Source organism: Ochotona princeps, chromosome 2 (assembly GCF_030435755.1).
Source record: "Ochotona princeps isolate mOchPri1 chromosome 2, mOchPri1.hap1, whole genome shotgun sequence".
Classification (NCBI taxonomy): domain Eukaryota; kingdom Metazoa; phylum Chordata; class Mammalia; order Lagomorpha; family Ochotonidae; genus Ochotona; species Ochotona princeps.
In genome coordinates, this window is record NC_080833.1 from 34,665,783 (window position 1) to 34,691,611 (window position 25,829).

The following is a 25,829-nucleotide window of genomic DNA, read 5'->3' on the forward strand; positions in this document are numbered from 1 at the left end:
GCAATTTCCAGTAACACACCCCCCTCCATTTTCCCCGTGCGCACCCCATGCGCGAATTGTTTTCTGCAAGCGAAGTCTGTGAACTTAAAAAAATTCTTTGCTGCGTTTTTCACAGCCTACCCCTGCTGCTTTGGCCTCGTTTTCCATTGTTCTTGGGTTTTTAAAGTTGCCTGTTCATTTTTTAAAAGTTTGTGCAGACGGGAGCTATCATTTGATTTGTGCTATTATTTTTATCCCTGGCCTTTGGAAACGGCTCAGAGACCACAAAAACACGTCACCTGTTGTAATCAGCGGAGGGGTGTTGTGTGTGCGTTTTAATTGCCTGCAGAGTCGTGTGGTTCTGTGGGAGCCCCGAGCGCGGCTCCCGGAGGCAGTCCTGGGCAGCTTTCTTTGTGGCAGGCATTTGCAAGCGAGTTTGGCTCCTACCTCCGCCGCTGCGGCCGCAGCCAGCCACAGCAGCGGCAACAGCGCGGCGTCCTCCAGCGCCGAGGCCGGGCGCGGGTCTGCAAGCCCAGACCCTGGGCAGGACCCGAGGATGGCCCCACTCCCCGGGACTTTTCTTTCTGGCTTTCGGTTTTTGGGTGCGAGTGTGGCTGGTTCCCGCCCAGGAGCGCGCCGCGCGGCTCGCCGGCTCAACCTAAGACGTCTTCACTCTCTGGTCGCCGGTTTCTTCGTTTCATTTGTCTTGGTTCTGGCATGTTTAACCACGCAATTAGTAATCTCACTCATTATTCAGTTAGCTGGCTGTTTGTAATCGCTCTAAGCCAGGGTCGGGGTTGTGTGTGATGGAAGAAGCAAACTCCCACCCATGCAGAACCCGAACCAAAGCCAAGCACGTCAAGGATCTGAAATTTTTAAAAACTCGATATTTGTTGGCCCCTCCGTTCAACCTCACTGCCTGCCAGACAATTCATTTAGCTTCGTGGGTTGATCCCGCCTCCTTGTTTAGTTAATTCAACAAAGACTTTTTGCAATCTGTTTGGAGTTTGTCTGAGGCCGTGGAAAAGTAGCTGATGATTTATTTGGTTGCTTTTCGATTTCTGTCTTCAGCCCTTCTTTCTCCTCCTTTCAGCAGGGATGTCAGCTGTTATTACTTCCTATTGATCCCTTTGCAAAGTGAGAAGTGAACTAAAATTAATGTCAATTCCACTGCTCGGATCAATAGCTGGAGTTATTTTAATCTGGATTTGCACGAAGTGCTAAATTAAAAAAAATCAGCATAGAGGCAGAAAAGCAACAGTTACTTACTTTCCCTTTGCCTGGTTCTTTCCCATCACCCAGATGCTCCATCAAGCTGATGATCTTACAATCCATATTTTTTTAATTAAGAGGGTCCGTTAGTTTTCTTATTTGGGGTTCTGTGTTTAAACCCATGACATTTTGACATTGGGAGTGTATTAACTATAGATTTTCATAATGACTGCGGTCTGCTGGAGCCTCATCTATACAAGTTGTTAATGTGAAAAGGAGGTAAAGGCAGGAAGGGGAAAAGGAAAAAAAAAGCCCCCCATTCCCCCCGTGCAGGCCAACGCCCACACAAGATGTGGCTGGGGGGAAAATATTGCTGATTTATTTTCAGTATAATGAAGTTTTCAAATGAATAACCTGGTTTGAGTGATTCACCATGTTCTGTTAAGAGTGTCCGGTGCTGTCGCCAGATTACTAATTTATGAAACTCATTTAACATAATGAGGTGATCTAGGAAGTAAAAGTAGAAAGTGAATCCTGGCTGTGTTGGGGGTGGGGAGGTTTCCTCCTGTGCACCAGGGTGTGCTGTGCCTGTCCCTTCCCACAGCCAGCGCTGGCTGATAGATGAGCGGCTCTGCCTCTCTGCTGTCCAGAACCTTGGAACAGCCCTAAGCCCACTGTCAGAGCGTCCATGTTATGTGACCATTAATCTGACTTGGAAACGGCCAAGAACAGGATTCCCAGACGTGTCGCGCTCACTGGCTGTCCTTGGCAGATCATTCTCTGCACTGCTCTAAGTTGACAGGAAAGTTATTTAAAATTTGGAAGAGAGAAAAATCCGTTAATGTGAGATACATAATCTGGTAATTTAGCAATGATGTCTATAAGGAAAGGTGCCAAATGAGGAAGCAGTCGGATGGTGTCCACTCATCTTCCCAATGAATAACAGTTATCGACATGCCTGTGGCAGGATGGGAGAAGGAGTAGTCTTTCTGGATTGCCCTAAACCAGGAGGACCAGTCTGCAGTTTACCTAATAATCCTCTCTTTGAGGGGAATAACCAAAAAACCCAAATACTTCCTTGTGTAGGTGTTTTTTTTTTAAGAGGGAGTAAATTTTATTTCTGAATGTAAAGGTTCTAATTTGTAGCAGATGGTGATTTAGGTTACACTTTGAGTTTCATTGAGTTTCTATTTAGTGTGTATTTTGGAAGCTAATGAGTCCTAGATTCCTCCTATGAGGTTATCCTGACTTTTGATAAATAGCCTTTCTTCCAAGCCTGCCTCCATATACATTTTGAAATGGAATCAGTGGCTATGAAAACGTACCAATCTAAATTTACAAGGGGAAACCGAAAGAAGTCTTTTCTAACTCCAATTTGTTCCAGGGGCCTTTATTGGTCATCCACTCTGCCTGGGCCCATAAGCAAGAGCAAAATAAGTCAGAAATTTGGTTAGCATTTTGCTGTAAATGTTAATGGCAAACCCAAGGCCGTTTACAAATCTACTTAAGAGTGAGTGCATTAGTAACTAAAATTACCGATCCATTCCTTGCTGCCCCGGGAAGACAGACGCTTCCAGAGAACATATGCCAAACACACCCATTATGTTTTTAAATATTGTCAGAGACGCCAGGCATTTTATTGATGAAGGCTTTGTTCCTTCTTAGAAAAGAGAAATAGCTAGCCTGTGTGATTAGAGAGGCGTGTGCATCAAAAATCATGTGGCTCTCCCTGGTTCACATAGCTCTTCTTTCTGGAATGCGCTTGGATGGCACATGGGGATGCATGTTTATGCATGTGCCGATGCGTACGACGGCTCTATGTGTACAGTTAGTACCAGCTAACACGCAAGGTTGTTGCTGGCCTGGATGGGCATGATATGGGAATTTTTGTATGTCAGGGCCTTGTTAGGGGAGAGGGAGAGAGGATGTATGTGTAGGGGAGTCGTGCGGCTGGACACTGTTCTCTGAACACCAGGCCAGCAGCAAACGGTGAATCTTGAAAAGTATAGACCCCCACCTATAATCCACCTGGCGACTTGGCCTTCTAAAGCTCATCTGCTCAGGGAATATTGTATTTGGAGGTTTTATGATTTTTTTTTTCTTGGCTGGGCTTGGGCGCATTTCACCCGGAACGTGTAGGGACCAAAGTCAGCTACGCGTAGATCACAGTAAGTTGTCTATTGATTTTCTTGAATGAAAATGGCCTGCCGCTGCTGCCCACCCGCTCCTGAAGCCCGTGGTGTCTCTTGCCCAAGCATTTGTAAGCCAGAAGGATGGGCTTTCCATCACTTGCAGGTTTCCCTTGTTTTCCTCCCCCTGACTTCTCCCCCCCCCCCCGCCTTTTTTTGTCTCTGCTGTTTCCACAGGTCTCAGAGGGGGATGATTCCCCAGTAGGAGTGCCTGCCCTGCTCCAAGGTGCCGCTTGGTCCCCCCAACCTGGGAAGACTGCTTCTTGTGTGACGCCAGCCTGTGGAAGAGACCCCAATGGACTTACACCGGGCAGCCTTCAAGATGGAGAACTCATCCTACCTCCCCAACCCTCTGGCCTCCCCAGCACTGATGGTTTTGGCGTCCACAGCCGAGGCCAGCCGGGATGCGTCCATCCCTTGTCAGCAGCCACGGCCCTTTGGCGTACCCGTCTCAGTAGACAAGGACGTACACATCCCATTCACCAATGGCTCCTACACCTTTGCCTCTATGTACCATCGGCAAGGTGGGGTGCCAGGCACCTTTGCCAACCGTGATTTCCCACCTTCCTTACTGCACCTCCACCCTCAATTTGCTCCCCCAAATCTAGATTGCACCCCAATCAGTATGCTGAATCACAGTGGTGTCGGGGCTTTCCGTCCCTTTGCCTCCACTGAGGACCGGGAGAGCTATCAGTCCGCCTTCACGCCAGCCAAGCGACTTAAGAACTGCCATGACACAGAGTCACCCCATTTGCGCTTCTCAGATGCAGATGGCAAGGAATATGACTTTGGGACACAGCTGCCATCTAGCTCTCCCGGCTCACTTAAAGTGGACGACACTGGGAAGAAGATTTTTGCGGTCTCTGGCCTCATTTCAGATCGGGAAGCCTCATCTAGCCCAGAAGATCGGAATGACAGATGTGAGTACTTTGGTTTGAGCCCTCTCTAGCCCCTTGTCCCTAGTAAGCTCTGCCTCACAGAGTGTTCAACAGGTCAGTGGTCCCTGGGCCATCTCCAACCTCTCGGTGGTATGGAGTGCTGACTGGCTGGTTTCATTACACTCCTGATAGAAGTGCTGTTCTGGAGGTGGCCCAAGGCCAGGTGGCCCCAGGGCCTATTCCCTGGGGACTCTGCAGTCAGGAGGGATTCAGAGATGCCTTGGAGTAGATGTCATTTGCATGAGCCAATGTGGGGTGGTGGGGATTTGAGGGGGAAGGCTTTTGTGAACTAACTCATCCATCCCTCCTCTCCTGGCTGACCTCGCGATGGTTCTCTCTGATCTCAGTGTTAGTTTTTTTTTTTTAAAACATCTTCATTGTATTGCCTCCAGCAGTCTCCATGCGATTTTTATTTTCACAATTCTCGGCCCTTGTCCACATAAGGCTATTTTTCAGACAAAGACAAAGGTGTCGTCAATCATCATAAAGCATTTCAGCAGCGGGGTTTTCCTGGCGACCGCAGGCTAGAAAGCTGACTACTCTTGGGACCTAACAGGTTTGCAGGGTGCTTATCCATGGGCTCCCTTTCAGGACTAGACACAGTTGACCTGTGTGGCTGCTTCGTATTTTGATGTTTGCAACTATGATTAATTCCTGCTTATGAAACAGCCTTTCTGGTGTTCTCCACGTGCCTTGTTGGGCTCTGGCAACTCCTTGCCCATAGTGGGAGCTGAACCTTCATGTAACACTTGGAGGCCAGGGGTGCTGAGCCCTGGCCATCTTGCACTCTAAAATAATCAGAAAATAATTGTGTTTTGAAACTTTTGGGCTGTGGGGAGACAGAGCCGTTTTTCTTCAAGCCTGGTAAGAATTTATGAACTGAGGGTGTTTTGCCATTCAACCTTTTGTCCTAAGATTTGCTTCATTGTATTTTCTTAAGAAAACTACATCTGAGATTTGCTTTCCCCTCTTTCTCGATATTTCTGTGCTCCCGCCCCCTCTATAACCACCAACATGAATACCTTTTTTTTTTTCACTCTTCTGTTTATGATGCCAAGGAGAGTAATAGAGACATTGCAGCTCTCTCCCCTGTCGGCACTGCTTCCTCAGGCTGTCTCCTTGAATTAGGCACTGTGTTAACTTTCCTGCGCTAAAAGGCATCTGCCTAAACCCAGCGTACCTTTTCAATAAAAGTCATCATAAAATCAACCTGCCTTGTAAATCCATCGCTCTTTGGTTTTGAAATATGTTGCCAGTGTGTCTTTTATGTCAGCGTCTGTGAGCTGGAGACCTCTCTGCTTAAGGCAGGAGGTTGCTGTGTGACAGCCCAGCTGTTCTCTCCCTCGGGCTGAGCTCTTTTACATCACTTTCCTTTCTGTTGACTTGTGTGCGCTCTGACCCAGCTTGCAGATATCAGTTGCTCAGGTATTGGCACTGTCCTGGTCTGTTGTGTCTGATTTTAGCTGCCGTTTGCTGAGCCATTTGTTAAGTGATCAAGGCTAGCCGTGATCCAACCTCTGGCTGGGAGAAAGCGAAACTGCCCTGGGTTAGGATGGAATCACTTCTGCCCTTTTCTTTCTCCAAATACAAGTGGAAAATGAGATCCTCGCCAAACTCCTATGCCGCAAGTCACATCTGCAGATCAAGTTCCTTGCTACTGACGGAACAGACCCAGCTTGTCCCCGTTTTTCCATCTTTTAATCCCAAGTCTGTGACTGACTGCCGGAGCAGGAGGAAGCTTGTTAGCCAAGTCAGGACTCATGGATGCAAAGATCCATCCCCCTTGGAGTGTCACTGCCATAACTCTTGCACACGCCTGGCTTGCATTGCGTGGTGGAGCTGTCCTCCATGGATGTGGCGGAGCCCTCGCCCAAGAATATGCCTGGGTGGAGAAAAATTAAATGAGTCTGTCTCCCAAAGTGAAATGGAATTCTGACCTTAAAACTAATGACATTCTGATCAGAAGGCTGGGGAAACTTCTTTCACACTGCAGCATTCTATGCATTAGAACCCTTTTTGTGTCAAATGTTCCGCTCTTGTTTAGCATGCTCTGGTTTTTTCCCTCAAACACTTCCCCAACCACCACCACCACCACATACACACTGTAGGCTCGTGGGGGTGTCTGTGACCGAGGGTGTTTGTGTGCAGCCACCAAGCCTGGAGTTGCATTTGTGACCGGTCTTTGACCAGAAAAACAAAGATGCCCAGGGAGGAGGACGGGAAGGCATGGTCAGCCTGGAGTCGCCATGGGTTTGCGCACCTGGGCTCCTCTGCCGAGGTGGTGCAGCATCTTTCCACAAGTTGCACCGTGTGGTTTTGGTGCTTCTAGTGTTTGGGAGGCAGAAAAGCCGTTTTTCTGTAGGCAAGGATTGAGGAGGGGCCGCGACAGAGTCAGCAGTGGCTTCCTTGGCTCCTGTCATACACCGACATGTGTCGGAATATTTACGGTCTGTTTTATGTAAATACATATTTAAGGGCCGTTAGAAGGCCTGATTATTCCCACTAGATGCCTTTCAGGCCCTCCCTACAGCACTGTTTGGAAAGAAGTAATATTTCCTCAGATAATCAAGTGACAGGCTGCAAGATGCTTGCAAGGGGAGAGCGCTTCGGGGGCAGATGGGGCAGGGATGGGAGGCCAGAGTTGGCCAGCAGCGAGGCAAGAAGAGAAGGCAAGAAAGTGCTCAAACGGGCCAAATTATTGGACATAGCATTTGCCCAGACTGCCAAAAGTAACCATGGATATTTTGTGGGGGGAGGAGAGGGGACTTAAATTTAGCATTAATTTCTGATAGACCACTCATTTTTCAGTTTTCTTCCTATCCGTATTTTTTGAATGCCATCTAAACTCCTCAGTAAGCAGTTGGTTTTAGAGTGTTGTTAGCATTTGGGAGAAGGGGGTAAGTGTGTGGGTGTGTGTGGGTGTGTGTGTCTGTGTCCCTTGCTTACAGCAGAGTTTTATGACTGATTTTGAGGTCATTGAAAAATCAGTTTGTAGCAGAAGCACTGACAGATTTTATGGGTGCACTTCCCCACTCCCCATTAACGCTTTGCATCCTGTGCAGATGGGGGTACTAGGACACAGTGGCCTTCAGTTGCTCAGGTGCCCTTTGCTGAAGCTGGGGTACTCAGACACAGGGGTTCATCTGTGATTAAATTTGTGTATTTTTTTGTAGAAATGAAATATAGCTATTTGGGTAAAGTATCCTCTCTCCTAGTAGATGGCTCCAGTTGGCCTGGCTGGCCATCCAGCTGGCATCACAGGGGATGCCTGAGGTAGGTGCTGGGCTCTTCGGAAACAGACAGCTCTGCAGGCCCAACTGTCTTGCCCCGTAGGAAAAGGGATTTTGGAGAAGCTGATCACAAGGAGGGGCCATTCCCTGTAGCAGAGGAGCTGGGGTCACTGCCTGAGCCCCATCACAGGGATCCCCATGCAGAAAAAGGATGCTCTCATTGTCCATTTGTGTCCTACTTACAAGGTATCTACATTTCTGTTTCCCAAAGGCCTTGAAAATACACATTTCTCCATAAAGGAAACTTCATAGCAAAAGGCAGGCAGGCTAGAATCTGTGGATCTTACCCCTCAGCACTGGAGCTCCTGTCCTGTGGGCCTCCTGACCAGTCCCCTTAGGCTGCAGCTCAACCCAGTTCCCTGCCAGGGTGACATCATCTGGACCAGCCTGCTGATCAACCAACCATTCAACCCAAGTTGGGGTTGACTAGAGTCCACGCTCACTGTAGGGTCCAGGGGCCCAACCTTCCAACTCCTCCCAGGGATGGGTCTTGGGCACACAGCTTCAGGGGCTCTGCCTGGCCCTTCCTGTGGCTGGACAGTCACAGGCAGGCAGGACACTTGGTGGGTCCAGCAGCCTCTGGATTTCTGTTTGGTTGTCCTCTATGACGTGTGCAAAGTCCACTTCAGGCCCCAGAGCCCCTGAATAGGGGATGGGATTTTGCACTCTGAGATGTGACAAGTATGGAGGATTTCATGTAATGTGAATTAAGCTGAAACTCCCCCCCCCCAGTGAAATAAATTGGGCCTGGTTGACGACATGCTGTTGGTGTGGGGGCTGTAGTCTTAAAGGACTCTCGGAGGTGGAGCACTAGTCTGAGCTTTTAGGGCAATTGCTCTGGCTGGAGGGAGAATGTTTGGAAGCATTGCCCAGGTCACCAGGCTCCACCCGGGGACTGCAGCTGGAGCAGATGACTGCTGTACAGGGTCAGCCAATCACCAGATGAGAAGGGGCTCCAGGGTTGCCGCTGTCTGTACTGTCCAGCCCTAGTTCGGTCCTGCTCAGCTGCGCCCAGGGCTGTCCCCCGAGACTAGAACTCCGGTGATGTGTGCGGTGGTTTCTGGCTGTGCCCTCCCTACACAGTCATGGAGCCTCTTTTTCATGCTGCTGGGTTTAATTGTCTTGTCGGGATAAAGAAATGTTTGCACAGCTAAAGTGGGGCCGGGCTGAACGGGAGCGGTCCCTGATGGCTGCAGAGCCATCTGGCCTGGCTTGGCTTGGCTCGGCACGCCGCTCGCCGGCGGCTGGGCTGGCTCTCGCGGTGGCTCCCGCGCCGCGCCCGCCGCCGGCCCGAGCTGTGCCGCGCTGCTCTACCCTGCGCCCGCCGCGGTGCGCTGCGCAGCGCGGTGGCCCGCGCGCGGCGGGAATGCCTAATCACCATGGTGAGAAGCGGACGCCTCCCGCCCTGCCGCCACGCCGCCCTCCCGGCAATTGTCATGCAGAAGTGATCCGGGCCGCCGCTTCCTCACGGCGGTCCGCCAGCCCTCGCCTCCGCGCCAGGCAGAAGGGTGGCTGGTAATTGATCGTTTGGGGGCGGAGGTGCGAGAGGCACGAGGATCAGCTGAGGGAGGCGAAGACCGCCTCCCACCCCCCAGCCTTGCCCCCTACGGGAGGCTCGCGAGTGATTTTCAGAGACATTGCGGGACCTGACCGATGCTCTGCGGGACGGGATGTGGAGGCCGCGGAAGGAAGAGCTTTGCGCGTGGTCCTGGGGTGGAGCCGAGGTCTACGTGTTCTCGTCCCAGATTGCCATAAGGACCCACCTAGCCCCGGGTTGAGACTGTCCTCTGGGCAGAAAGTTGGGGGTGGGGAAGAACGGCAGAGGAGAGAGCGTGACAGTGGGGTGAGGGGCAGGGAGGATGGGATTAGGAAAGGGAGGGGGTCACTGCTAGTGGTGCCAGGGACTGAGGAGACGCCAGGGTGTGACCTTGTTCCCAGATCTGGCTTTCCTTTTCATCCGCAGCATCCCGCGACTCTGCTTCACACCTGTGAAGTGTTGGAGGTCGGCTTCAGTCTTAGCGCCTGGGCTCCGCAGCCTGGTCGCAGCTGCAGTGCTCGGGTGAGGTCTGCAGCCCGCACAACGGCCCCGGGGGCGGTTTCTGGAGCGCTTCCCGTGGGAAGTTTTCCAGGGCTGCCTTAGGATCAGCGGCCCCAGGTGGATGATTCGTGGCCCTTGTTTTGTTTGCAAACAAAACACACACATTGCACTCGAAGAACAGAAGTTGCTCCCTCTCTTCTCCCACCTCCTTTCCTCATTAGCCACGGAAGAGGAAACTGAAAAAAAAAAGTTATATTTTTATGTTGCTTTTTCTTATTTTACCCCTTGTTAGTCGCAGCCGTCTGACTAGCACGTACTAGCAAATGTGTTGATGGTAAATACTTAGGATTTGGGGGGAGAGCCCGTTAGACAGAGCCGCGTTTGTAAGAGAGCCTTCCCTTCTGGTTAATATCACATACATGCACCTTGGCTCCATACCATGAGATGGCACATTTCATTTGAAAATCCTATGATTCTAACACCCAAAGAATGGGAACTTTTGAATTTGATTATTGTCTTCCAACACCATCTTAAAAACAGACTGAAGAAAGATTTCTTGCTGTGTAGCAGCTGAAAGTTATTATTTTAAACTGTGGCATTTATGATTGAACAGACCTGGTTTTATTCCCCCAAAAAGCTGTGCCACAGGGAGGAAATTGGCAAATATCTCTTTCTTTAGGGTGAGAGGGAGACGTGCTGCAGAAGAACTTTCTCCTGTCTTTTCCAGGAAAAGACCCCTCTGGGTGTGATGGGAATAAGGCCTGGAGACACAGCAGACTGGGGAAATGGCTCAGACTTGCTGGGGGGACATGGGCAGGAGGGGACACTCTCCCAGCTTCACACAGGGCACAGGGCTTTTCTATTACCTAGGTCATATTTTAGCTTTAGTGCTTGCTTTTTTTTTTTTTTTTTTTTGCATTGATGGTGCTGATCCGGTATTGAATACATTGATGGTGGCTGATGATGAGCTAGCTTCAATTTTTCAGTTTTCATCAATTTGCCATTCTTCTCCATTGCACTGGACAGCGTGGGTGCGGCTCTGTCGGTCCAAAGGCTCCGGGTTGGAGAAAAGTAAGGAAGAAAGAGTCCATACCTTGAAGGTTAATCATGACAAAGGCAGAGGATTTTTCAAGAGATGTGAAATCATCATTTCTCAAGTGCGGACTGTCTATGTTGATTATTTGAGAGGGCTGAAAATCTTTCATAGCATAAAAGATGGAAAATTTGCTGTGTTCCTTCTAATTCTCCATAAACCTGAGATCAGAGTCTGTCCCCTTCCCAAATTCCTCATTGCCCCCACCAACCTGCAGCAGAGTCCCTAGGTGTAGATCTGCCTCAGGTGTGTACACTGGAGAAACTTTCTCCCCACTTCCTGGCTGAGCCTGCAGACAGGTGATGTGGCAGTTCCGAGAGTCCCTTCTCAGTTTTCCGTGTTGAGATGGCCCAGAGGAAATGAAAGTGGTGCACGGGGCATTCCATCAAGCAGATTGGAGCTTTAGTCAGTTTAGAGCCGACCAGGTGAAGAAGGAGCCTTTCAGTGCAGCCTCATGAGGAATCAAGCTCAGTAAGCCCAAGTTGACTGACCAGACTAGAGCTGTCTTTTTTGACTGAAATTCATTCGCCAGCAGACTTAGGGATTTCCATCCATCTCAGGGTGGCAGACAGGAAGCTGGAAGGAGGGGCCGGGGCCGGGGAGGCCCTGGGAAGACGTTGGCTTCATTCTTAGCCCAGGTGTAGAAATCCCAGGTAGGTACCAGCTGGTCCTGTACTAATTTCTTTTGGCCTTGCTTTTGGGGCTGGGGGTTGTTTAACCCAATTCCAAGTGACCTAGTGTAATAGATAGGTTTTTGAAGACTAGAAGCTGTGCTTGCTGCATTCGAGCTTCAACCTGAAGGTGCTTCAGATCAGAAGTGGGGAGGGAGAGCAGTGTAGCTGTCGTTAGGAGCTCAGCCTTTGGAGTCGAAGCCTGGTCCTTCTATTTATTTGCTTTGACAAGATGGACAGATTAATTAACCGTGTCTGGGCCTCCATATTCTCACCTGTGAAATGGAAATTACCTAACCTAAAATGGTTGCTACAAAGAATTGAATGAGATTCCATACACAGATAACGCATGAAATAGCTCCTGACGCATAGTAAGTGCTCAGTACATGATGACTATTATTACTTCAAGGACAATCTGGTGGTATAAGCCTCCTAGTTAGAAGTACTGCTGTAGCCCAGCACAGGGTCATGAATAACGAGCATGTACCGAGACTCCTGTCATGCACCCTCGTGCCTTATGGCGGTGCGGACAGGGAGGGAGGAAGCCCCTCTCTCTGCTGGCCCAGCTGCTTCTCCATTATTACCCATCCACCAGGATTAGCTCCGGGGTCCTTCTGATCTCTTTCTCCCTTCTTTTTATTTAAGCACGAGGTCACATTAGAGAAACTGAGTCTCTGAGTGAAGAGAGGGACTTGACTGGGGTTAGACACAGAAACAGGAGCCCAGGGCCATGTGAACCCATCTCAATATGTTTTCTTATTCTGGAATTTCATATGTTAGCAGATAGTGTTTGAAATAAATGGGCTGCTGGAATTTGTGTGTCTCTGAGATGGGCCTGCATCTAATCTGATTTGCCATAATGGTATTTGACTAGCATTAGAAGTGGAAGTCCCAGAGTTTGCAGTGTGTCCTTAGATTTTAAGTTATATAGACACTTTCACCCTCTTGCCTGTGTGAGACAAATCTGCAAGCCTTCCCCCATCTGTGTGTGTCACAGGCTCACAGCATGATGGATTGTCTGTGCTTGGGGGAGGCTTAGGATGGGGCTTGAAGGGGCCTTGTAGGTCAGGAGAGAAATACAGCAGCAGGGCTGAGATGGGGAGGGGGACTGCTGGGCAGGGATTAGCAGGGGAAGGGGAGGGCTGGCTTGGGTGGGGAGAGGCCTCGCCCACAGTGTCTGTGTGTGTTCTCCTAGGAGTGAGAGAGGGCTGTCCAATTACCCTGAGCGCACAAATAAACTCACTGTATCTTTCTCCTGGGGCTTGGGAGCACCATAGAAGGGCTATGTCCCTGGGAGAGGTGAGGAGGAAGAGGGTGGGAGTGGGAAAGCCTGTCCCTTTGCCTGCCGACCTTGAACTTGAATTTGTTTTTTAGACAAGACGTTTAGGCAGTTTTACGTTCAGGGACGTATGTGTCAGAAGTAGCCATGGCAGGTCAGCACCTGTTAATTCAGTCCCCATCAGCTCCTGCACAGCCTCCCTTAGGGACAGGGACTCGCTTGCTGTCACCTCTGCCAATTGTGGAGTGCCCAGTTCTATATTCCTTGTTGTCCCCCTGCCTCTTCTGTACAGGGTCAGGAGGGTGTATGGGAGGCAGGACAGGAAACACTGAACAATTTTAACTAGCGGAGTTTGAGGATGGCAGAAAGGTCTGGGATCTAGGTCCATATGCCCACATCGTGGTGAAGATGGAGTTCTAGAAAAGACCAGAGTGGAGTGGAGAAACAGCTGGGGAGGGTGGGAGCAGCCCAGGCTCAGAGGAGGGATCGGCAGGGATTGGCAGGACTGCAGTTAGGGCCTAGGTTTTGGCTTCCTTCCTGAGCAGTAAAAAAAAAAAGAAAAAAGAAAAAAAAAAGGCAGTAACCTTAGAACAACAAAAGTCTGGACACATGGGCTTCCTTCCTGGCCAACCTGGTGGGGCTTCATTCAGGCTGAGCAGCAGTCAAGGCTGATTTACAGGGCACAGGATCCAGACGGGTGGGCTTAACCCTTTCCTCCCAGCAAAGGTGCTTCTTGGCACACACTGCCTCCTCCTTCCAACTCTGGGGTGTGTTGTGGGTAGCTTTTTATTATCTGCTCTCTTTAGTTAGAAAGGGTACCTGCTGCTGAAGTGCCTCATGCCGTCTTCATGAGAAAGCAGGTGAAGTTGGGTGGTTTGTTAGCTCTGAGATGGAGCTGGCATTGTGGCTTGTGGCCAGGATAGCTGTTATGCTCTCAGTGACTTGATGTTGGCTTTATTCAGTCCTGAGAAACCACTCCACCCCTGATTTCATACTGGGGTGATCCTGTGAGCCCTGGTTGGGTTCATATGAGGTGTTGATTGGTGGCTATGGGCAAAACCAAGGGAGAGTAAATGGAGTGTGACTTGGTTGCCGTCATCCGGGGTGGACAGCATGGAGCATGCTTTAGTTCATTTAAGCACGCGGTACCTATGTTGTTCTAGGCACCATGTGGTGCAATCTGAGCTAGCTGGGTTATGCTTCTTGCTTCACTGGAACTTAATACTTAGTTCACACTTGCAGAGTGTTGGGAACCATGTAGGATAACTTTCTGGAGCAAGTGACCTTTGAGAAGTTACTCATTCTAAGGTACTACATATGGTAGTTTGCTTTTGGGGGCAAGGTATAGCATCAAAGAGGGGTGCGAGACAGCGAGAGTGGAGTCTCTCCCTGCCAAGGCATTGCAAGCTGGCTTAGATCTCTGCACAACCTCCAGCTAGCTGTTCTTGAGCATGTCCTTTTGGTGCCCACGTGATTCCAAGAACCAATGTCCTACAGAGTCTTGCTTTCAAAGTGACTTTACAAAGATGAGTCATTGTCAAATACTTTGTAACAGATGGGATTTCTTAACCACCACAAGTCCCATGAGCACCCAGAACCAAGCCTGGCACACCAGAGGCACTCAAGCAGTGCCTTTTGAATGAAGGAGGGCATTGCCCTGCTGATGATGTTCACTGAGGTGATGAGAAGGGTCCCTGTATTTTCACAGAAGTTCACACTCAGTTCTGTTCTACATCCCATACTGAGGCGTGGAAGGTCTCCAGACCCAGAGCGCTTACTTGGTCAGTACATGAAGCTGCTCCAGCCCCTGGACTTCTTGGCAGAGTTTCCCATGGGAGGTGTGTTGCTCAGCCTTGACTTTGATGAGGGAGGCTAGGCATGTAGAGCCAAGAACATTGAAGGAGGGAAAAAAAGGACGTGCAGCTGACTCGCTCCAGCCTGGCACCCACAGGCCGACTACGCAGTTCCTTCCATGCGTCTGGACCCTACCGTCCCCAGTGTGGGTTTCCTTTTCTGGCCTCTTATCTGCCCCGTTACTGCACATCCACTAATGCTTCCTGAGCTGGGTGGAAGCCCTGGGGGGCCACACTTCCTCTTGCAGACCTCGTGGTCAAGGTGAGGAGTTAGGTGGTGAAGGAGAAGTGGTAAGACGAAACAACCAACTGGAAGAACTTAGGCATTTCAAGAGTGGAGGGTTGGTCCGTCCCAGGACTGCCCACTTCAGATCATAGGGGGTGTGGCAGCCTGAAGAGTGGTGTTTCTGTAATGCCAATTCCTAGGCTGTACACTAGACCTCCTGAGCAGAATCGCAGAGCATGTCACCCAGGTCCAGCCCCCAGAGGTGATGGATACCTCGGCCCCTAGCAGTTTGCAGAGCATCATAGTTTTCATGTGGCTTCTGGGGTTTGGGACTGTGAGAGTGAAGAGGAAGACCATGCTGTTCCACCCAGGAGTGGGAGGGGTGAGAATGAAGGCTGGGATCCCCTCCCCCCACAACTGGGGAGGGTCTGTCCGACAGCCTCACAGTCCCTGTTGTGGCCTTGGCTCCTTCCTGCCCTTTAGGTGACCAGCTGATAGTGCCCGCTGTGTGCAGCACAGTGATTATGAGGTGGCCCAGCGGACGGGTTCGAGGTGCTTAGCCAGATGCGAGCAGACTGGGCATGTTTCGGTGTGGCTTGGCTTGGGCGCCTGCCAGCTCATCTCCGGCTGCTGCTGTTACACTGCCTGAAGGGGCTCAGGGCCTTTTTTTTTTCTTTTTTTTTTTGCCAGCTTCCTCTTTTCTCCAGCCTTGAAGTTTTCAAATGTTCATTTGTAAAGAAATGAGGGTGGGAAAATGAGAAGGAGCTCTCTGTGGCAACATCGGTCACTGGCACAAGCAGGCTTTCTGCTTCAAGCTTTAACCCTTCGTGGAGCAGTGTCAGTGGGTAAGAAGCATCAGTGGACCGTGAAAAGGAGCTCAGGGTGACATGCCAGTGGCTTCAGATACCTGAAAACCTGGGAGTTGTACTCAGCAACATGATGTAGACTTGGGGGTGGCATTTTCCCTTTGGCATAATTCACACCCTCCCCCTTTTAGATGCTCATCACATTACATTGTAATGATTTGCTTAATTGTTCCTGTCCCCTGGGCCCATGTCTGTCGCTTTGTGTGACTCTATCCAGTGTGGCTCCTCGTGTAGTGCCTGGCTCTAGAGATACCAGTTGTGAGAATGAATGGGCCACTGGTGGCTGTTCTCTCTGCTGAGCTCTGGGGAGAGCTGCCAGCTAGCTCCACCCATTTTGACATAGAGTGAAGTCTAGCCCCTCGGCCCAGCACAGCAGAACACCTCCTGGCATGTTGACAAGTGGGATGTGGTGCCCAAGCAAGAGAGGAACAGTCTGAGGGCAGGGCTAGAGCACCAGGTCAGAAACTCTTGGCTTGTTGTGCAACAGTTGTGTGAGTGTGGGTAAATCCTTTTGTTTCTCTGTATCCCAGCAACTCATAGATAAAGTGGGTGGTGGTGAATAATCCTCACTTCCACCTTATGGGATTTCTGGGGTGGAAAAAGATACCACAGGTGTGTTTTGTCATCTAGAAGTTATTATATAAATGCTACACATAGGCACTGTATGTGTGGATATATATGATGCATATGTACACCCACGCACACGTACATATACATACAGAGGGACGTTTGTCTAAAGAATAAAGTGTTATTGGGGAACAGACATAGTCTGAGTGTGCAACCTAGACGGAGCTCTCTGGCGTGCAGTTTCCACCCTTGAAATTAGGCCTCAGCGGAGTCCATCGCCGACTGATGGCAGCCTGCCGTCCCCACGTGCTGTGGGACACGAGTTATCTAGCTTGAGGGAGCACAGGCTGGCTAGCCCAGTTCTGTATAGATCTGTGATATCTTGGCGCACATTTAACTTGGGCAGATTCCTGCGGAGGAGAACTTACCCTCTGCTTTTCTACCTCAGCAGAAACCAGAGCACCTTTATTTTCCTCTGCACAGGATCAGCGACTCTTTCTGTTCTGCGGAGGGAGATATTGGGGCTCAGAGACGCGACATGTGGTGGGCCTGAGGCATGACGGGCAGGGTTAGGTGGCGGCGTCTAGCCTGCGTGTGTATCTGCGCTCTGTGCTGGGCCCTCGAGGTGGGGAAGAGGCAGCTGCGTCCGAGTTGGGAGGATTGGGAAGGCCATCCTCATTGGAGATGGGAGAAGTCAGAGCTGGCCTGGGAGGATAGCAGAGAGCCAGCGTTTGGGAAAGGCTTTACTTGTGCGATAAACTTCATTGTGTGATTATTTAATAGACCATTAACAAGCAGATTCATTAACAAGATCTTAATTAACAGGTTCCAGGGTTATTCCTCCTCCCTCCCAGGGGAACTGTTCTCCTCCTATTTAGTCCCAGAGACTTCCTATCCTCCTTAAACTAACAGTACCAGATGCATTGAAATTCTGTCTTTTTATTGCAAGCGAAATGACTGCAGGCAAAGGTGGGACTGTGGTACTGCTCCCAGAAATAACAGCTGGCATTCTCTGAGTGGTTTCTAGGTGCCAGGCTCTATTCTGAGTGCTTTGCAGGTAATAATTTACTTAACCTTCGAGTAGTCCTTATGAGATAGGGCTTACTTATCTTCATTTGCAAATGAGGAAATCAAGGCACAGGGTGTTTGCACACGAGCAAGCAGTAGCTAAGCTGAGGTTCAAGCTCAGGTGGTCTGTTGGAGGGTTGCTGAGGAGGAGAGGCCTTTGGATCAGATGCCTGAGATGCTTACATCTATTCATGAGCCAAGGGCTGTGGCTTGGTTATATCCATTCTTGTAGAAGTTGGAAGAATCTTTTATAGTTCTTAGGCACAATGTTTTTTGCCCTACCCCTGAGCCTTGGCCACCCTTCTCATCACTGTGAGATGTGGGGACTCTGTCTTTTCATCTCTGTTCCCGGGACCTGATACATGCCCTGGAGAAATGTACTAGTTATGATCTTAAAAGTGAAACATTTGTCAGATGTATCCCTTGATGGGATGGGGCAAGAAGATTTAGTATCTGCTAACTCCTAGCGCTCTGCAGGCTGCAGTATCAGCCCCTGGGACTCACAAAGCACTTAATGGATCCAGCAGTTTAAGAAGTGCTAACTCCGAGATGGGACAGACGCACCTGTGTTTTCCTGTCTCCTTGGGGTAGAGGGAGATAAACATTGTTAAATGAGTGAACATGGTAATATAAATCAGATGCTAGGAACAGTGTTTGGCACCAAGGAAGTCTTATCACAAGGTCTTGGACAGACCCACCCACCTGCTCCCTTAGTCTTGCTCATGTTACAGGGACAGAGTCCGCCAAGCCCTGACACCTTACACATCTGTGTAGTTTGTGACAGGATTTTTCTTGAGAAAAAAAACATCTCAATTGATATTAAAGCGTTGATGACTAAAATGTGGCCTTGCCTTCTTGGCTCCAGTTAAATGGAGCTTGCAATAAGGATGACTTTAGAGCTCACCCTTTTTTTAACTCCCCTACACACCTATCTGGGGAAGGGTGCTAAGTGAGCCTCAGAGGCTATTATTATTATTATTATTATTATTATTATTATTTTAATATTGTTCTTTGCCTCTGTCTTGTCAGCCCTCCAGTAGATCCCAAACTAGGGACCATTTACTCCAGGGAGAAGATAAGGAAGTGACAAAATGCCTAGAATCATTAGAAATTTTTAACTCAGAGGGAACAGTCTCAGCCTGTGTTTTTTTTTTTTTTCTCATTTTTTTTTTAAATCATTGTACTGAAGATGTGTTTTCCAGAAAGGCAGATGTTTGATGCATTGGTTAAGATGCTGCTTGGGAGAGCCAATGTTGTGGCATAGTGTCTTAAGCTGCCACCTGCAACACTGGTATCCCATATAAGCACATGTTTAAGTCTCTGTTTCTTTGCTTCCAGCCCAGCTCCCTTCTAATGTGCCTGTAACATAAGTGAAAGATTGCCCAAGTGCTTGGGTCCCTGCACCCACAGGGGAGATCTGGGTGGAATTCTAGGGTCCTGGCTTTGACACAGCCTAGCTCTTACAACTATTTGGTGAATGAAGAAGTGGATGGAAACACACACACACACACACACACACACACACTTTCTTTCTTTATCTTTCTTTTTCTCTGTTTCTCTCCATGTCTCTCCATTTCTGTCTCTGCCTCTTATATAAAGAAATAAATCTTTAAAAAAAGAAAATAAGATGTTGCTTGTGATGCCCACATGCCATCCTGGAGTGCCAGCTGAAGTCCCGGCTCCTGTGCCACCCGCCCAGCTCCCTGCTGATGTGCACTCTGGGAATCACTGGATGATGACTGAAGTACTCGGGCCCTCTTACCCCATGGGAGGCCCAGAGGGAGTTCTGGGCTCCTGGCTTTGGCCCACTTCTGACTGTTAGGAGTGGTTGGGGAGTGGGCCAGCAGATCTCTCTGTCTCTTTCAAATAAAGTAAACAACAACAACAACAAAAAACCTAAATCAAACAAACAAAAAAAAACCCTGAAAGCATATATTTTGCTTTGTATTCCAAGAAAAAAAGTTGCTTTTACTCCATATTGGTCTCACTTGTACATTTTGCAAATACTCCTCTCAACTTGAAGCTTTGCTGCACTTTTGGCAGGGCTGCTGCCTGTCGCTCCCACTCAGGGCCCCATTCCCTCCACTCATCTTCAGTTCAAGGTAGATGCTCATAAAACCTTGAACAGCCTCTGACTTTGGGCCCTTGTGTCCTTTCTAAGTAGCTCTGCCACAATATCACTTTCTTTAGCAGCGTTCCAACTTCTAAGAGGCTTATTAGGCAAGGAGATTGCTAGGCCTTTGACTTTCTCTGAGCCTTAGCCCTAAGTGGTTTATTCTATTAAGCTGATTCCTGGTGGTGGAAAGGGCTTTGCTGGATAAGAAGTTGGGGTGGGGGAGATTGCTGTTAGATTGTGCCTTCACTGCCCCTCCCACTCTGCCCCACCCCCAACCCCTGTCTGCCCTGGAATTCTGTCTTTACAGCTCCAGATTGAAGGCTGTAGCAGTGGAGCAAAGAACTTTTCTAGGAGGACTTTAGAAGTTGTTTTGTTGCCCTAAGCTGTTCTTTACCCCCTCACCTGTATCCCTCCTCCTCATTTGTTGCCACACTGCAGTCTGCTACTTGGTTTTTTTCTCTCTTTTCTTCCAACCCCAATTTTGCCTCTACTCCCACTCTAGCTCAAAAAAGCAAGAATAGAATTCATGAATAAAAATATGAACCATTGATTTAAAGAATCTCTTATCCAGTGTGAAATAAAATAACAGATTTTTTTCATCTTTTTTTAAGCTTTATTTATTTAAAAGATATAGAAGATAAAACGATAAAGAGAAAGAGAAAGATCTTTCATCCACTGAGTCATTCCCTGAATGGTCACAATGACCAGGAATTGGACCAGCCAGGAGCCAGGAGCTTCTTTTGGGTCTCTGGTATAGGTACAGGGGCACAAGCACTTGGGCCATCTTGTGCTTTCCCAGGCACATTAGCAGGGAGCTGGATTGAACGTGACGCAATTGGAACTCAAACCAGCACCTGTATGGGATGCCTCACCCACTATGCCACAATGGCAGCCTGGACAGAATCCAATTAAAATGGGAAAGGATTCTTTCTGATAATTTGACCCAGATTAAGGATTTTCAGGTTTCCAAATTAATGTTCTATTGATTCGGGAGACTGGCAGTTTGTTTTTATTCAGTCCTGTTGAACTGCAGGTTAACTGTGGGGGGATTTGCCAGCAGGGAGGAGATATGAGGCAAGATGAAATGGAGAGTGTAGGTATAGGGAGCCAGAAAACACAGGGAAGTGTGGTAAGACAGCAACATGTGACCAGAGAGCCAGAAAGAAGGAAAGGGAAGTTAAGATGGAGGTGAGGTGGGAAGATGAACATTTGAAGCATTTCAAAGGATTGTGAGTAATTTGTGTGATGACATGTCCTTGTGAATTCAAGCACAGGGAAGAATAGGATACAGTAAAGTCTTTGTAAAGGACATTTGGGCAGTGTCTGTCCACCAGAAATTTTGTTTTAAAGGTTTATTCATTTTTTCATTGGAAAGGCAGATATACAGAGAGGAAGATCTTGCGTCTGATGATTCACTCCCAAGAGGCCGCAATGACTGGAGCTAAGCTGATCTGAAGCCAGGAGTACGGAGCCTCTTCCAGGTCTCCCACACAGGCTTTTGGGTCTCCCAAGGCTTTGGGCCGTCCTTGACTGCTTTCCCAGGCACAAGCAGGGAGCTGGATGGGAAGCAGGGCCACTAAGATTAAAACCTGTGCCCATATGGGATCCTGGGGCATCCAAGGTGAGGACTTCAGCTGCAAGGCTTTTGCGCCAGAATTTTAAATGCAAAAGCATTTGGATGGGATTCCACTGCAGGGATTTATCCTATGTTTGGTCAAGTCCATGAAGACTTTGTACGTTCTTTGTAATATTGTTTGAAATTGGAAATAGGGCCAAGCTCGATAGTGTAGTGGTTAAAGTCCTCGCCTTGCATGTGCCAGGATCCCATATGGGCACCGGTTCTAATCCCAGAGGCCCTGCTTCCCATCCAGCTCCCTGCTTGTGGCCTGGGAAAGCAGTTGAGGATGGCCCGAACCTATGGGACCCTTCCCCACGTGGGAGACCTGGAGGAAGAGCTCCTGGCTCCTGGCTTTGGACTGGCTCAGCTCCAGTCATTGTGGCCACTTCCTCTCTGTTTCTCCTCCTTTCTGTATATCCGTCTTTCCAATAAAAATAAATAAATCTAAAAAAAAAAAAAAAAGAAATGGGAAATAAGCAGAAACCACCTAAATGTATATTGATAGGAAATGGGTAAAATACATTATGATGCATCCATACAATAAAAAGTGATTTAGGGCCAGAAACAAGGTAAACAAGATATAGACAGGCAGCCAGAGATGCGGGTATCTCCCACCCTCTGGTTCACTCCTCAGATTCCACCAAAAAGAGCTGGGCCAGGTGGATGCCAGGAGCCAGGTTCTCAGGCTGGGGCTCCCCCACGGATGGTGTTTGACACATCTGACTTTAAATGATGCTGTACTGCTTTGGGGCAGGTTATCTAAACTTGAGCCTCTGTTTATTTGTCCATGCAGTGGAATGAGGTGACTCACCTTTGTGTGTTACTGAATAAATTCAACAAGTGTTATATTTATGGCATGGTGTCCGCAAAGGACATGAAAATATCTCTGATAGTGATCTCTGAAGCTTCTGGTGTGGTCACAGCCATAGGAAATGGGTTTCTTAGCCCAGGAGGGACACTCTGAACCCATGTGCTACCGGCATTCTGTCTTCTGCACCTCATTTTCTGTGGTCTTTGCAAAAGATTTTCAAGTCTAAGGAGAAAAAATGTGGAGAAACAGTGCTTTGAAAAGAGAAAGTTAGGATTAGAGTTCTTTTTTTTTTTTCCAGGTGAGTTCTTCTGGATTTTAGGGATCAGCTCTTCTGTTTCTTCATTTCCAAATTGAAAGGATGCTATATAAGTAGGACGCTAAGGGTTTGCTTCCTTAACATACCAAGTAGCTACTTCCTGAGGCAAGTTTCCTGCTGGTTCTGCTGAAGCTGCCTGAGGGAGAGAGGGGAGGAGGGGGACGGCGGAGTGCCCACCTTGTGCTTAGTTAACTCCCTTGGTTAAGCCCTGTTAACTGACCCTTACCGGGAGCAGCAGTGGCCACTGAGGCTCCAGTAGTGACTGTCCCAGACCTGTGAGGAGGTGGTGCACCCAGTGGGGGAATTGGCTGCTGCCTGCAGGGTGGTACACTTTCCTCTCTCCCTAGGTTTTCTTGCCCAAAAAGGTGTGGGTAGTAAGCAGAAGAGAGAAACTAACAAAAGAACAAAAAGGTCCTACAGTATACAGAGCGATTTGCACAAAGGGGAGGGACTTTCAGGACGAAGACAAGGAAGTGATTCTGCCCAGTTTAAATCCCACTTGAATCGGGTGGTGTCTGAGGTCTGAATCTTTTGAGGTTCAAGTTGAGTGCACTCTTGACAAAACGTGATTTTCTGGTTCACATCAAAAAAGGCTTTAAAAAGACCTCGGAGTCCTTTCCTTGGGACATCAAACAGTCCTCGACAAAGCAGGGTGCTGAGGAGATGTATGCAAATGAACAGATTAGATTCTTCTAGGAGCATGTGGGGCTGGAAACTCGGGTGCCCAGGCACACTCACCCGTTGCCCTCAAGGCCCGGGGCCTGTTTGCCCTGGGTGCCTCCTAGGGCCTGGGCCTGAGCTTATTTGTTTGAAGTGGAGAAATACCCAGGGAATTAGAAACTGAAAACAAACTCTTCTGTATTCTCTCTCTGGCCTAAGGCACCACTTATGTCCCCCCATAAAAGGTGTAAATTAACTTAGAAAAGATAGGTCATTCCTTTGAAAAATTGTCAGTTGTTTGGGCAGCTTAGAGCACAGTTTGGCTTATTGAACCAGCCTCAATCTTTGGGAAAGTCAGGATTCGGGATGGCTCCTGTCATGTGGCAAATGGAATAGCACACATTGGAACTGGTGTAGCCAGCCCCTCAAGGCAGTAGCATTTCCGTCACCAAGCCCGCAGGTAGAATTGGAGTCAGCTGCTCAGACTCAGCTGGGGCCAGCATCCGCTGCAAGAGGCCAGCAGCTAAAATATTAATGATTAGCTCTGAGGCGGAGTGACTCTGATTGAGGCCACAGTTAGGAAGTATAATTGGCAATTAAAATATGTTTAAAAACTGTTTCAACCAGCAGCTTCTAAATAAATAGTCGTCACCGCTGATTGAGCGTGTTGTATTTCCCTGTGTTTTCTCTTCTCTTTTCTCCCCCTCCTGCATAACTTATGACCCTGTAAATGGTCAGTCGCTGATAATATGATTCTGTCAATACGTTTACCATGGTGACTTGGGCTGTATTTGGCGAGCATTTGAAGAAATCAGTCACTGGTTGGAGGGAGGAAAGACAAGCTGTCGATATCCAGGGAGAAATGCTAATAACCCCGGTGACAAATCGCCCCCTGGATTCTCTGCGGGTTAAGGAAAAGCACCTCTTGGGCCCAGGAGCTCAGGGCCTGGGATGGTGACTTGTAAGGAAGGGTGAGATTAGCTGTCATGGTCCTGCAGTGTCCTTTGCATTGTCTTTGAACCTCTTAAAGCCACGCACGAGTTTTGGAGACAAACAGGTCTGGATTTGAATCTTGATGTCCCAGGGACGTAGCTGTGTGACCTTGAGCAACCACTGAACCTTCCTTTCCTCCTTTAGCCTTCAGGAGGCGGATAGGAAAGACCTCACAGAAAGTGCAGGAACAGGGAAAGAGCTGGGTCTTCTGTCCTCCCTGCCCCAACATCGCTGTACTGCATAGAAATGCAAAATGTTTGAAAGTCTCCTATTACCTTAAATGTTTGTGTGTATTGCAAATCAGGTTTGTCAAAACAATGTTGACTCTTTGTCACTAAGGAAAATTGGTGCTGTGAGGTCATTCATTAATCCTGCAAGTGTTTATTGAAGGCCTACTATGTGGCAGATAGCTGTGGGTGCCCAGGGAGCTCCCAGCTGCCTCAATCGGGGAGCCTGGTACCAGATGCTTCTGAGGTCCCCTGGACCCCACTGGAGGACCACAAAAACCCTATACCAGGGCACCCTGAGCACTTCCTGCTGGCTCTCTGCCATGATTTTGAAATAAGCACGCAGAATCATTACGGTTTGGGCCTTTATCTCTTCATATCCCTTTTTATGAGTCAATAGATAAGTAGATCAATGTATTTTTATATAAGTAGAATCACAGTACCCTGCTAGTTTTGGGGATTTTTTTCACTTACTCATTTGTTACTGAAACCACTCTGTGGTCAACAAACAGATCCATATCGCTCATGCATAATAACTACTCAGTTTTCCATTCAGGGATGTCGAAGTAGGGTGTTTCCAGCTTTTCAGAGTTATAAACAGCACTGCAGAGAACATCTTTGTACATTTATCTTTGTCAAGTGTCTGATCATTTGCTTAGACTATACTCTGCAAGGCAGATTTGTTGCATAAAAGATAGGCAGCAGAGGATTTTGGTACTTATTACCAGAGGACTTGTTTCATTATGCTTCTGTCAACTTTTTTTTTCATCAGTTTTCCTAACTTTTGCCGATTTCGTAGGAAAAAAGTAGTATCTGGTTTATTTAAACTGCATTTCCTTAGTTACTAGATAAGGAGGTTTTTAAACATTTTTAAAGATGTTTATTGGGATTACTTTATCTTTCCTTGAATTGCCTATTTGTATTCTTTATCTATCTCATTGAGTTTAAAAATTCTTTTTATAAGAAGGATTTTATATATAATATATGTTATTCATGTTTTCCCTCAGTTTATCACTTATCTCGGTATTTTGGGATATCGTTTACTTTGCATGTGGAAATTTGAAAAATTTTTCAATTTAACTTTTAATATTGTTTATACAGTTGAGAGGGATGCACGCCCATGTGGGCCTCTGATTAGGCTGGGAAGGGTTGCGGTGTGAAGGAAAATGGGTGAGCCAAATGTTCCAGCTTTTTTTTTCCTCCTGTCTCCACTGGGGGCAGGGAGGAGAGGAGGCTGCACCTTGCTGTCAAAGAAGTTTTAAATTTTAATGAGGCATTTTTCTCATATTTTTAAAGGATTTATTTTTACTGGAAAGGTAGATCTACAGAGGGAAGGAGAGACAGAGAAAGACAGGAAGATCTTCCATCCACTGGTTCATTCCTCCAATAGCCGCAACGGCTGGAGCTGAGCAGATCCAAAACCAGGAACCAGGAGCTTCTTCCGGGTCTCCTAACTGGATGCAGCGTCCCAAGGACTTGAGCCTTCCTCTGCTATTTTCCCAGACCATAAGCAGGGAGTGGATGGGAAGTGGAACAGCTGGGACCTGAACCAGTGCCCATATGGGATGTTAGCACTTGCAGATAGATGATTAGCCAGTTGAGCCATCACACCAGCCACTTTCATTCTTTTTAATCTCTGACTTTTGGGTTATCCTGTGAAAGGTCTCTCATCAATCCCTAAATATAGGGCAGGTAGGTCAAGGTTAAGACGTTCCTTGGGATGCTCACATCCTATGTAGAGTAGGTATGTTTAAGTCCCAGCTCCATTCTGTTTTGGCTTCCCAGTATTGCACACCCTGGGAGGCAGCAGGTGATGGAG

The 25,829-nt window shown here is 48.3% G+C and overlaps 1 protein-coding gene across 2 annotated transcripts in view; it reads left to right on the forward strand.

Annotated features, from left to right (window-relative positions):
• The first annotated feature begins 3,562 nt into the window (after window positions 1-3,562).
• Window positions 3,563-25,829, forward strand: part of RNF220 (ring finger protein 220) — a 234,542-nt gene continuing 212,275 nt past the window's right edge. For both annotated transcript variants that reach the window (XM_058680192.1, XM_058680198.1), the window contains exon 1: window positions 3,563-4,300. In XM_058680192.1, coding sequence (XP_058536175.1) covers window positions 3,676-4,300 — 625 coding nt within the window. In that variant the 5' untranslated portion in view covers window positions 3,563-3,675. The remainder of the gene's footprint in view (window positions 4,301-25,829) is intronic.